Source organism: Stegostoma tigrinum, chromosome 2, assembly GCF_030684315.1.
Source record: "Stegostoma tigrinum isolate sSteTig4 chromosome 2, sSteTig4.hap1, whole genome shotgun sequence".
NCBI classification, from domain to species: Eukaryota; Metazoa; Chordata; class Chondrichthyes; order Orectolobiformes; family Stegostomatidae; genus Stegostoma; species Stegostoma tigrinum.
In genome coordinates, this window is record NC_081355.1 from 110,130,029 (window position 1) to 110,144,015 (window position 13,987).

Here is a 13,987-nt window from a genome sequence, read left to right on the forward strand (position 1 = left end):
CATACTTCTCAATTCAGCATGTTATATCCATGTCAAGTCACTGCTGATGTTCAGTACCCCACTAAGAACATTTGTGGCAATCAAAGTTGGTAATAACAACAGCTGCAAATCTTGGAGGTGGGGAAAGCAATTATTTCCACAAATATCACTGTCATTTGCATTACAATTCATTGGGGAAGCAGACTGGAAACAAAGCTCCACCAGTCATCACAAACCTCAACATGTTTTAAGTTCCCCAAGTTTCAGACACACTGGACCAGGTTTCTGTACTGAGCAAGATTTACAAATATTGGAAGTAATTACAGCCTGCAGGCCAGTAAACAGTTATAAACCAATCAGCAACTATCAGTAATTTAAAAACAAATGGAATTACATTTTAAGCAACCCCTTTCACAGACAGGCAAACCAATAGACATATCAGTCAACAGCAGAGGGGAAGAAACCTGGAAAGAAAGTTCAGTCAGCTTTGTTCCCAGATTCTGTTGGTCAGATAATCATTTTGACTACTGTTGCTGGTCTGCATGTGACTCCAGTCAGCTTTCTGCAGATGCTTTGACTGGTTGGAAAGACAAGATGGCCAATTCGATTGGTCAGTTAAAAACTTCAGTTTCCAAATGTTGCAGGAAAGAAACTGGTTTTCTTCAAGGTCACAGTAGGATTTTAACAATAGAGAACAGAGACTCTCCTGGGCTGGGGAGGGACTGAACACAAGTTCTCTCTCTCTCTTGTTCTAATTTGTTCCCAGCATCAAGCTGTTCAATTATCCACGAACCAGTTTCTGTCATTGTCAGGCAAAAGGTCTATCAATCACTCACTGATCACCACTCCATGCAATCAACTTCTCACTGCTAATGAGAGCAGTGTTCACACTGGTTCATCTGCAACTCAAACTTCAATTGTTGTTTGTTCAAATAGTTACTTGCACGATGGGTGCAGTAGAGATCAGATCACCAGTTTTTCAAACTGCAGAATCCTTCCCAAAACACTGACTTAAAAAAAAGCTTTCATTTCAGAAGTTTCTTAAAAAGAAAAACAAACAATGTCCCTACACAGGCACAACTCACCTCAGTTTGCTTCAGTCTTAAGGAGCTCTGGAAGTTCTAGACCAACACAGTGGCCTATCCAGCGAAATGCCAAATGATCTGCATTACTGAATGGATTTGCGATGACAATCCAACACAACTGCACCAACATATATGGACTTTCCACAAAGAATGCAAGAACAAAGAAAATCATAAGGAAGAAAAGCAACACTCAGACTGGCACTGTGCACCTTCCAGCAACACGGTTGAAGAACACTGTTGGTAGAGGTTTGTAAGGATGATTATAAAGGAACTGAAAAATACAGCGTTTCTGGCTTGGCTGAGTTTAAGTTACAAGCAACTGTTGAAAGATTGTCTGCAGTTTGCATTCCCCACATTTTTGGTGCACTCGCCACAAAGGATTGCTGACATTCCTTAAGCTCTTCCTCTCCCTAAAACTATACCACTTAGTTGCTATAGGGATATTTTTACAGTCATATCTAATAATATTAATATTACTGACCACAGTCCAGTGTTTCTACCAGAAAAGATTTTAAGATACTTAGTCAAGTTGTCAGACTGCCATTCATGAAAATCCACATTATGATCTTGGAGGGACTGCTGATCAGTAAAGATTTTTGGTAGCAAATTATTCTGAAAAACATGGAAATAAAATAATGTACTTAGAATTACACTTATTTTCCTACGTCAGCTAGACATGAAATGCAATAACCTGTGATACAGTAAGTGACTTTTCCAGACAATTAAATTTTGAATGCAAACTATTCTGCTTCAGGCTTAGTACGAAACATTTAAAAGTTAATTGAAATTCAACTTTGTGAATCGCACAGGAGAATCAGTGACTCAAAAACATAGAACATAGAACAGCACAGCACAGAACAGGCCCTTCAGCCCACGATGTTGTGCCGACCATTGATTCTCATGTATGCACCCTCAAATTTCTGTGACCATATGCATATTCTGTCTCTTAAATGTCCCCAATGACCTTGCTTCCACAACTGCTGCTGGCAACGCATTCCATGCTCTCACAACTCTGTGTAAAGAACTCGCCTCTGACATCCCCTCTATACTTTCCTCCAACCAGCTTAAAACTATGACCCCTCATGTTAGCCTTTTCTGCCCTGGGAAATAGTCTCTGGCTATCAACTCTATCTATGCCTCATTATCTTGTATACCTCAATTAGGTCCCCTCTCCTCCTCCTTTTCTCCAATGAAAAACATACATATACAATGTCTTCCTCTCAAACCCATGTCCAAAAATTGATGTTAATTAATTCAAATACATTCTTACTTCATCCATCAGCCATGATCAAAAATTTATCCCAAAACCACTCTGGAACAAGTCAGCATATCTCAAAATTATAAAAAAAGGTCACAAGCATCAGAAAATTTTCCTCCAAATGAGGAGTCAGTTAGGGAAATAGTAAAGCCATGTTGACTTTAAATGCAGTTAACTTCATTTACACAGCACTCTTACTGGGGCCAATGATGGGCAAGGAAGTTAACCCTTGCAAACAACTTTAGCAATGTCAAAAACACTAGGTAGCCAAGCACACAAAACACCAATTGTTTCCAAGACAGTGTACGAACAACCTTTCATCACAAGGACAATTCCATACTGCAACAATCTTTCAAAAGGAAATAGGTCACAGCCCATCACTGAAGCAAATCTTTTAAAAATGTGCAAATTTAGGAAAGGGGTAAAATAAAAGAAGTGTTTACCATCAACTGTAAAAAACAGCAATAATGTCAATGCATATTTTAGTCTTTGCAAGAGTTGCTAATTAACTGTTTGGCACAATAAATCTTGGAGTTAAACACTATCTCACCTAATGAAGGAACACTGAAACACACCAAACTCAACACCTTAGCCTCTTGCCCCACTCCCTCAAAATCTCAAATTACTTTACCACTTGATTGATAGGTGGCAATGGAAACACAAGGTGACAAAAACCAGATGAACTGCAGATGCTGTAAAACAGGAACAAAAACAGAAGTTGATAGAAAAGCTCAGGTCTGGCAGCATCTGTGAAGAAAAAGCAGAAAGTTAATGTTTTCAGTTCTAGTGACCCTTCCTCAGAACTGGGGAAGTGTCACCAGACCCAAAATGATAATGCTCTGCTTTTTCTTCACAGATGTTGCCAGACCTGCTGAGCTTTTCCCAAGCTACTTATGATAAGGTAATAGCTGTGGCAATATCACTAAGAGGAAACATGATAATGAACAAATTACCAGGATATGGAGCATGGTGACCAGCAACCACTCCACACACAGTCTAACATACAGTGGAGTGCAGTGCTTTCTTGTAACAATAGATGGTGAGCCTTTTTGGCATGCATCTGCCTGATCAGTACTCCATGTCCAAAGAAATAGAACCTATATTTGGTTAGCAGTTCAAGGACAAGATTGATTTGCTTGTTTAAAGTTGCCACAAGAAGGAAGGTTATCCTGATTGCAACTCTAGATCACCTTACCTATGAGACCCTTGATGCCTGCTAGGTGGCAATTGATAACTCAATGTCACAACAACTGATTGTACTACAACTGAAAATTTCCGTTTATTTTTCATGCTGACCACAAGTGTCCATGCAGATGAGACAGCTGCATCCAAAAAAGTGTCTATAGCCATTTCTGAAGGATTATTGGCAGGTAGTTAAGTCTCTGCATGGAAATCATGGCAGAAATAGCAGGATGGGCATAGTTTTCTACTGACCCTGGAGGACATCCTTCCATTGCACTTCTTCCTTTACAGCCCACCCTCAAAAACAAACGCACTCAAATAATGCAATTCTCTCTTTTGCAGGATTGAGGTTGGCTACTTTCCAACGACAATGCATTCTGCAGAGGAAAAATAAAGTCAACTACATAGGACAAAAGTAACATTTGATGACAGTTACAAATGTAAAAAAAAAGCAACACCATAACTGGGGTCAGTTATGTGTCTCTAAAGAACAGTTGCTTTTTTGGAGGAGAGTGTGGTGGACAAAGTAAATGGCAGGAGTCAAATGACTTGGTCAGGAGGTGGAAGTATTGACAGATTTAAAATGCCAAGGATTTTGAAAGAGGTTTAAGTGGGGGTAAGGGACAGTGCACAAAGACATGTAGAGGTAAGAGTAAAGAATAAAGAGAACATAATGCAATGACTACAAATAACAAAAAGAATATTGTAAAATCGTTGAAAGTGAGCAGCATGGCAAGTGTTTCAAAGCCTACCAGATAATACTCCAAAAAGACTAATTTCTTCATATGTTTAAGACAGCAACTTCTATTGAAACATTGGATATTGATAGATATTGCTGTAGCTTCATGCTGAGCATTATTTGAATAAGACCAGAAGAGGGCCAATCATCAAGTGCTGATCCATTTAAACAAAGGGTCAAAGTAGCAAACAAAATGGCAAAGCATTGCTCTGAATTTCCACTGGAAAACGCACTAGTCTGCAATTAAGAATTTTTATCTAATGATTCTTTATTAGAATAAGCTTAACTCCTTTTAGGAGACAGTTTGGTTTGCCAGTATCTAAAGAAAGGAACAGCTACTTCCTGTTTTCAAAGTGCCTTTGTCAGGGTGACTGGACATTTATCAAACTTGGAAGTTCACTTAATATTTCCAGCAAACTTTTGATCAGTCAGTATTGTTGAAACAACTGCAGTGTGTGTTATGGACCAGACCAACCCCCTCAGAATATGTTAGGATAGCCTGGAAACTACCTCTTAAAAAAAAAACAGAGAAAGCTGAGTACTAGGTGTTGCATTCCAAATGCAATTGGATTGGTCAAGCTACAAGTCTGGAAGCAAAATATGCTTTATTTATAACTTGTTAAAATAAAAGAAAAAATGACAGCTATTGGAAAAACAACTTAACAATGAATAATGGATTAATTAGAACAGTTACACTTGAATAATACAGAAACATTTCATAAACCACATGCTTGGCACAGACAAATTCAGTAATATAGATTGTCTCACTTGTAATTCTAATAGCAGGAAGAGACCCCCAGCTTTTAGTTGTGACAGAGAGAAATCAGAGCTTTCACATCCAGGTTTCAAGACTCCAGCAACTGCTGAAAACAAACTACAAATCCTGATTCTGCGTGAGCTTGACCCTACCCATTCAGGCTGCTTCTATTGTTCCAGCTTGAAAAGTTATTGGCTTTGGAGCAGACTGCTCAGAATCTGTCACAACTTTTCATATGTTAAAAACAAACCCAGGATAAAATGCATGTTTCAAAGCCATTGTATTGTCACACATCATTCTGAAGAGATGATTTGTTCCCAAAATGAAGCTCTACCTGTTTAAATCTGTTTTAAGCAGAACTTAAGAGTTTGTAGTGTGAGTCCTGAATTAGTGAGGCATATCAAACTAGACCCAAAAGAGATGTACAAATGGTATTTGTCTCGAAGCTGTTAAAATCAAGATACCCAGGAACAAGAAAACAATGCAGAACAAAAATGTAGCATTTGAAACTGACAGTTAAAGTTTCTACCAGAATGAGAATTTGTATCAAAATTAAAATCACCTCTTATTGTAAGTAAGAAAAAGAGGGTGATGATTGTTCTAAGCTATCAAAAGCTACTTTTATAGTAGTCAACAATTTTTTTTAAAATGAAGTTTGTACTTTTCTTAATCATCTTGATAAAAGAACATGAAGGAAGAGCCGTCAGAGGCTCACATTTACAGTCAGCCAAAAAAAAACATGGTTTATTTGAATGGATCTTTAACTCTACTTTGTTTCTACTAAAGTCAACCCCCAATAAACCTGGACTTCTTTGTCAACTACAAGTGTCAAACTCAGCCTTGTATCTACTCCAATGATTCAGCCCACACTGCTCACAAAGGTAGTGAATTCCAAACACCAATGGCCCTTAGGAAATAAATTCTTCTTAGTACTCCTACATTAGACAGTTTGTTATTTGGAAGATATACACCCTAGTTCTAGATTCCCCCAAAAAGGGAAAACATTTCAGCAATTATCGTGTCAAGGCTTTTAAGATTTAAAGTATTTCAGTAATATTATCCTCATGTTTTTTCTAAACTCCACTGACTTAGGCTCAAACCACCCAACCTTTAATTACATGATAATTTCCTTTTCCAAAAGGAAGCTCTGAACTGCTTACAATGAAAGTAATTCCCACCTTAAAATGACATACCATGTGTCCAGATGTGGTCTCACCAGTGCCCTGTGCACAGACGTAACAAAAGACTTTTCTACTTTTACACTCTAACCTCTTGCAATCAAGGTCACCATTTCATTTGCCTAATTACTTGCTTTCTCTATATTCTGACCTATTGTGCTTCACATACAAAGGGCACCCAAGTCCTCTGCAGCCTCTATTTGAATAAATATTCTGCTTTTCTACAGTCAAAAGTGGACAACTTCATATTTCCCACAGTCTGCCAAATATTTGCCCACTCATTTTATCTATCCTTTGCAGATGCTCTGGACCCCACACTTGGTTTTCCTGCCCATTATCATATCAGTTAAATTTGAATAAAACTGTTGATCCTTTTATTCTAGTCATTAATATTGATCTTAAATAGTTGAGGCCTCAGCACATAGCACTATGACACCCCATTAGTTGGTCTTCAATTCAAGGGATCCATTTAGCCAACTCCTTTTCCTGTTAGTTGGTTCCCAACATATAATATTTGATACAATATAGTAAACAAGTATATTGTATGTGTATAGACTCTTTACATTTCCTAAAGATCTTTAAGTTGGCCATGAAAATTCATTACAAGTGTGATCTTTTGCTTCTGTAAATGGAGAGCTTGAAGGCAGAAAGGGCACTTATTTGGGCAGGATGGTACCGCACCCACATTTTTGTCATTTTCCCAACTCCACCAGAATAAAGCACCTAGGACAGGAGTGTTGATGGTTGACCTTCCCATCTCGCCAGCTTAAGGACAGCAACCTCTATCACTGGGCAGGACTTCCATCCGCGAGGTCTGTTTTCCAACTGAAGGCCCACTATTGGCCTTGCCAGTGTCTGACTGGCATTGGATTCAAATGGCCTTCCCTGAAAAAGACAGCACAGCTCTCACTGGCTGAGCAAGATTCCATCTACATTTACTAGTTTCCCCTTAGCCACCTACTTTTTACATCCTCAAAAAAAAAATGATAAAAAGAAACAATGTACTAACTGTGCTTGATTGTACAGGGATTATCTAAAAATCCTGACCTGCCCATACCTTGAAACAATAAATGCTCTCTGATCAGATATCAAGTTCATTATGGCACAGTTTCCTGCTTGCCACCTCCTCCTGTCTTGAGTGGAGTTGCCACATTTGCAGTTTTCCAATCCACTCTGATCTTTGCACAACTTAGGGAATCTTGCAGGATTATATTCAAAATGCATCTAGTAGCCTGCAGTTACTTCTAAGACTCTAGACTGCAAGCCATCTGGTTTTTCAGCCTTAAATACAACTGGAATTTCCATTTCATTCTCCCCGTTGTATTTAGGTTCACCAACCACGCACCCCCCCACCCCTCTTCTTTTAATACCAACCTTAGGACGATTTTTACATCTTCTGCCATGAACACTGATACAAAACACTTGTTCAAATCTTCTGTCCTGTCTTTGTTTCCTACCCTCTCCAGTCTCACCCTCCAAAGCCATTTACCTGTTTGTACATTTTTAAACAGTTATTCCTGTCCAACTTTAAATATTTTCCTACCTTTCTCATCATGCTCCAATTCTTTCCCCTCATTACATTTCAAAAACTTTCTCAAATGTTTGGCCTACTATCAAGTCATCATAGCATTGCACACCTTTTATTCTAGTTTGAGCCAATCCTTATCCATCTTAGTTAGCTAATGATTGTAAGGATGCACAATACGGTTCATTTCTGCTCACCAGAATATTGCATGCCTTTATATGGCAGGACCCATCCTCTGCAAGGGGAAAACAGATCAAGACTTTTCATTTAATTCCAAAATTGGCCCAAGTAACTGTTCTTTATGGCAACACGTATAACCAAGCTTAACTAGCTACTCAGCACCCTCCTCACAGAGTATAAATTTTTGCTTTTTGAAATATGGCATTCTTGCATCTCTCCTTATGAGTGCAAGATAAAGCCATTGGTAGCATGGGTGTTTATTGTTTGTTTTCCTGCCTCCCCCCAGAAATGCTTAAATTCTGTATTATCAAAGTAACTAATAGCAAATTCTCTTGAGCAACTTTTTAAAATCTTTTTGTGACCCATATATTGCACAGCACACACAATTTTTCCAATGCTGCTACATAGCAACTCATTTCAGACTCATGGGAATCTCCACTTCAGAGCTGGAGTTTCTACCATGATTTTAGAGAAGAAACATACCTAGAGAGAGAGTGTTCAAAACACGTTTCAGTGGGCCTCTGTGGAACGGACAAAACTGTTGTTCATAGAATATTTTGATTATATCACAGTATTGCAGAACAAGCGATAAAGTAGAGATTATTGAAAAATAAGTGGAACACTATTGTAGCTGTCATGATTTTATTTTTAACATATGATTAATAACTTCCTTCATTATACCAATTGCTTTCCAGTCTATTAAAGACTTTAACTGCAATGTCCTCCATGTACTAATAACCCTTAATTGACAGAAACCATACAAGTATTCCATCCAAAGCATCATTCTATACCGCGAAACCCATTTAAAGACTCTTCCACAACCATCAATACAAAACTAAATACAGCACACTAATCCAAAGAATGCCTGAAGTTTTAAATAGGTCACTCATCTTTTCCAAAGCATATTCAAGATCAAGAGAACTTGAAACCACAGTATTGGTAAGCTCTTCACAGCACCGAGAGGTACTGTTGGCATGGGCCTTTTATTTTAAAAAAATAACACTACCAAATGTTAAAATGACTACAATTTTTTGTTTTAAAAAACATACATTCACTATGGAGGCAATGAACACAAAAAAAAAGAGGTACAGAATTCAAATTCTACAGCCAAATATTCTGCACTCCAACACTGGACATGTGGGCAAAAACACCAATAGGTGAATTTCTTCATGCTGCATTCAATGTTAACATACCATTATAGCTACATTAAAAGCAGGATTTACCACCCCACCCCCTCCAACAATTGTGTTTCTAACAGTCATTTTCAGTGGGAAGTTGCTATAGTCACCAAATACAAGACTGAGGAGTGGGTACATTTTTCATGCTGTCCAGATTTGCATATTTTTCCACGTACTAAACCAAGAACAGCTTTGTTTTGAAGTTTCTTTTCCTCGAGTGCATCACAGATCATCTGTCATGTGAACTAAGAATGTACAGATCTGAAATACCGATTATTATAAATCACATTATTTCTCTCAGGTCCGCTTACCGGAAAAAAAAAAGGAGCCACAACTCACGGCTTTGTTAGAACAAAGGAAGGAATCATTGCTAATCTGTATGTAATGCTGGCTATTACCTCCAAATATTGCACAAGCTTTGAAACATTGCTTGCTTCATACCGATTCTGCAAAAACTAATTATTTGAATGAGTGGACAGATGATGGGGCAGGTGATTGCTGTTTAAAAAGTTTGTAAAGAAAGTAACTTCTTTTTTTAAAAAAATGTGACATACCATACCTACTCTCAATGTGTCCAGTAAAATATGGAGTGAAAAATCAACTGAGCTTACCCAATATTTCTTAAAAACACAAAAGAGATTAAACATTGAGTTATTTCACAATTATAAGCTGAAGAAACTGTAAAAAGAAACAGCTGATGCAACATTCCATTGTCATATAATGACAAATTTAGATTGACAGAAAAGCACTTCGTTCAATGAATTTTTGTGGATTTGCAGCAGAATGCTAAAAAACCTTTTCAGGGCAGCATTTTTTTAAGCCAAGAAGGTAACTTCAAAATTTTAAGTTTTTAAGTGTCATAATAGAAGTCAGTCAAATTCAAATTTGAATTTAATTGACACATGATAAAGTAGGTGATATTTGAATGAGTTTGATCATTTGTAATGTGAAACATCTGCTAATAGAGCAGCAATAAAAATTCCTTGTTAAAAAGGAACATTACAAATTAAGCGTTGTACAGTTTTTGCATCTCAAACCAGTTTGAATTATATCACAAGTGAATGGGGTCATTATTATTTCAGATTGGCAGAAATTATCCTAACAATGCTGCCCTGAATAACCACCTATATATTTTAAAGAAAACAAAACCAAAACAATTTTTTTTGTTTATGTGCACAATACCAGAATGAAACAAATTGAGAAATCCAAAAGAGCTGCCAATTGTATGAATATCAGTAATAGTGATATCTATTTAGATCAAGGTTCAGGGTTATCTAGAGCAGAGAACAAAGAATTCTGCCTCAAAAGAAACATAGCTAGCCTTACAGGTTCCATTAACCGACCAAGGTTACTGATCAATCATCATTACCTTGGAGTACTACAGACCTGCCTGGATCCAGTATCAGATTTTGATTCTGCATACCAGGCATCTCCTGACAAGCTCATCACTCTAGGACTGTAATCACGCCAAAACAGATGCTGTTTATGTATCTTCTTTAACCCTTATCCAGGAGAAAGTCACCAAGTTCTCAGAACAGATAAATATGTTTGAAACTGGTCTCAGTGGTCAGTAAATTCCAGAAATAAACATAAGGGAGAGTGCCATAAACCGCCTTCACAAGGCATGAATACATTAATGCTATCCTCATATCTACAGTTGATGCACTGCATAATTCATTAAATTATGCAAACATAGTATGTTTATGCAATTAAAAAAATTCAAATTAAACCCCATCCTGTATAATCTTTCCTTTCTATGGGAAAGTGCCTTCATTGTGAAATTAGGAGTGGTAAAAATAAGGGAATGTTGCCATAACTTCCATCCTATTCAAGGATATTTTTGCTCTCTCCTGGACATTCTATTGAAAATTGTTGATTCTTTACAATATTTATTCACATTGAGTAAACAAGACGATCTTATTTTAAGAGATGAAGTATATATCTAGATATATTTTGATAATTTACAAAGTTCATTTCACTGTCCAAAGGCATTGCAGTAACAATTCTCTTGTAGACAGGTGAAGTCCCAATATCTCTACCGTAAAACTTTTCAATGAATGAGGATTGGTGGCACAACATCTACACAGAGAGAGCTTTTATTTCAGAAGTGTTGAATCAATTTAACCCTTTGCACTCCCAGGACAGAATGGACAGCTGGACACTTACAGTACACACAGGAAATACCCAGTTTCCCATTTAGCCTTCAAAAATGTCTTGTTTATATCAATCAGCTCACAGTTAATCCTAGTTTCACCCACAAAAGCGATTCTATAAACCATCACTAATACAGGTCTTAGAATCCAGAGCAATGTTATAATTGCAAATCAGACTAGTCCAGAAATGTTAAATCTTTCCAATTCCTTGAATATACTACAAAAAAAATAGGAACTACATTGGTCAATTTGAATGTATTTTCTGAATCACAATGTATTGTATTCAACATGCTCAAAAAAGTAAAACGTGGGGTGGTGCTGAATAACAAAATAAAATCCTCCACGGATCCACTTAACATAGCTTCAGACTGCCAAAAAGAGTTTGATCTAGATTTGAATTCTGGTCACAAGGATAAAGGATAATGTCTTACACAATGTCCCAAAAGAAAACAGTAACTTCTATTCAATACTTCACTGCAAATACTGTACCTAACACATTTAGCTAAACCGTGTATCTTACCTCATCGAAGTTATTGTCGTCTTTCTTCAAGGCTAAAACAAAAAGAGAAACAGAAACATACGGTAAATTAATGCCTAGCTTGCGTGTAACTTCCCAATAATCCAAGTACCTACACTCACTTTATACCCATTACCCACATGGGCAAAGCAGAGCTTTTAGAAAACCTCCGTTCTGATTTTTTTTTAGAAGGAATTCTTCTACGCTTAAGTGTCTTTATAATAACCCAAGCCATTTCATTAACGGTATTGCGGATTATAGTACGCACAAAAGGTTCAGAATATTGGGAGGTTTCTTATGTAGTAGAGTATATCAGCAGCTTGTTTTATGAAGCTAGCACCGCACAGAAGAGAACACTGTGATAACTGCGCCAGCTAGCTTTACCACTGTGAAAGTGTTCATCTTTAAGGGAGAGGAGGAAAAAAAACTAACAGTCAATGGACATATTTTTAAAAACCGAAAGAATGAACACACTTTCCAGAAAGCGAAACTAAAGGCTACATTTCACCAAATAGTTAAGAGATCAAAAACTTCAGTAAGTAATACACTCACCTAAACGACTGAAACTTTCAGACAAAGTTCTTCTCAACTTTTTCATTCTGCCGATTTTCTCAGTCGACTGCTCTGAAATCATGTCACACATCTCCGGCAGAATGATCCAATCTGGTGCCTCGCTCCGAGTCCTCGGTAAAGGTCTGAATGGGGAGTCGAAAATCAAAATAATGGGTTTCCCCTTCCCTCTTTAAAACAAATAGCAGCAAGTGAGAGACGAAGCAGTGGGCTTAAGTTTGAAGGCTTCCCTCCATCCTCCTGTCAAACACAGGAAGTGTTTCACAGCCTCTCGGCGTTCTTTTTCCCAACAAGTTCGAGATTTTCCCTCTCTCTCTCTCGAGAAATCTTGGCACGCCACGAAGACAAAGTATTTCATCCAGATAAGCGGCGCTGGAATCAATTCGTCTGAATTTCGAACAAGGCGGGAGAGGAGGGGAGGGGTGAGAGAAAGAAAGAGCGAAAAGGAAGGTTTGCTCTTTGAGTGATAACCACTGTCAGCTCCGAGCCAACAGTGAACAGGCACTTCAGCCTCTCACAGACTCACGAAGCTGGGCTGTCATTTTCTCCACAAGTCGGAGGCACTCCGGTGCGCCAAAACCCATCCCCTTTCTCTCGATTGGCTCTCTTCCGCAGCCCTTCTCCCAATCTATGGACCGGCAGCACGTCAATCATTCTGCAGCCCGCCCCCTCGAGGATGCAGGCTCCAAGAGTTGGTTGCCACCCAGATATTTCTCTCAATTTTTTTGTGGTTCAACTATTTGGCACAGTGGAGAAACATTGTTCAGCTGAAAACGATAGGGGTTACTACCTAATTAAATTGGAAACGATTTATTTAAAATAGATGTGGAGTGTTTATAATTTAATTAAAAATTGTGTTCAGAATAAACTGTGTAGAAAGCCTCCCAGACCCAAGCACTCGGTTGTAAATCATCTCCCATTTATTTATTTTGGATTAGGGAATGGCCCAATCTCATTAACTTGATGACATCACGGCTATCGACATTCGTGCTTGACTAAAAATTACAGCTATCAGAAAGTAGCCTGCAGCCAGCCTGGTAACGACACAGTAATAACATCCTTAACATAGGACAGATTTAAATTGTCTGCTTACCTAATGATGCTGATGCTCCTCGTAGCTGTGAAAACACAAATAGCAAGAAAACACGCTCCTACACTTTTCCTCCTTGCTCATGCTAACTCTATTAGTTTCCTTTCAAGTTGGCCCGCCCTCCGCCTTGGGCATTTCATCTGACGTTTCAAAACAAATCAAACGATTCCTAACTTAAGTTTATTCGTTTTAACACAGTAGCTACATCAGGTCACATTTTCACTGATAAGGTGCGCAGCTAACGTTTCTTTGTTCAATTACAAGGGGGATGTTGGGGAAAGCATATCTCCGCATACTGACAGCGATATTTTGTTTCGTCTGACTTTTAATTAGTAACTTCCGTGTCTGTTTTATTCGTCTTAGAAAGAGATACATTGATAATATTCAAAGTTGGCGAACTTCAAACTGTTTTTATAAATGTATACCGAAGAAGACGTAACGAGGATGTTTAGTAATTGCATTCTGTTATTTTGGGCCCTCAACCCCCCACCCCCCATCACAGAGCTGATGGCAGGGGAGACTAGGGGAAAGTTCACAAGGGCAACATTTCCTCCAGGCTGCAAATTACTTCATCATCAACATCGTAATTCAATCAT

At 38.1% G+C, this 13,987-nt stretch overlaps 1 protein-coding gene across 6 annotated transcripts in view; it reads right to left on the minus strand.

Annotated features, from left to right (window-relative positions):
* The window catches only part of cdk14 (cyclin dependent kinase 14), a 592,120-nt gene extending 579,267 nt beyond the window's left edge, over nt 1–12,853 (minus strand). For 2 of the 6 annotated variants that reach the window (XM_048521834.2, XM_048521844.2), the window contains exons 1-2: nt 12,284–12,853; nt 11,735–11,766 (exon numbers count right to left, since the gene is read on the minus strand). In XM_048521834.2, the coding sequence (XP_048377791.1) occupies nt 11,735–11,766; nt 12,284–12,374 (123 nt within the window). In that variant the 5' untranslated portion in view covers nt 12,375–12,853. Of the gene's footprint in view, nt 1–1,064; nt 1,299–11,734; nt 11,767–11,853; nt 11,935–11,999; nt 12,071–12,283 lie in introns of those variants that run through there. The other 4 variants (XM_048521892.2, XM_059638483.1, XM_059638479.1 and 1 more) reach the window with 4 other exon arrangements.
* Nucleotides 12,854–13,987: the final 1,134 nt, after the last annotated feature.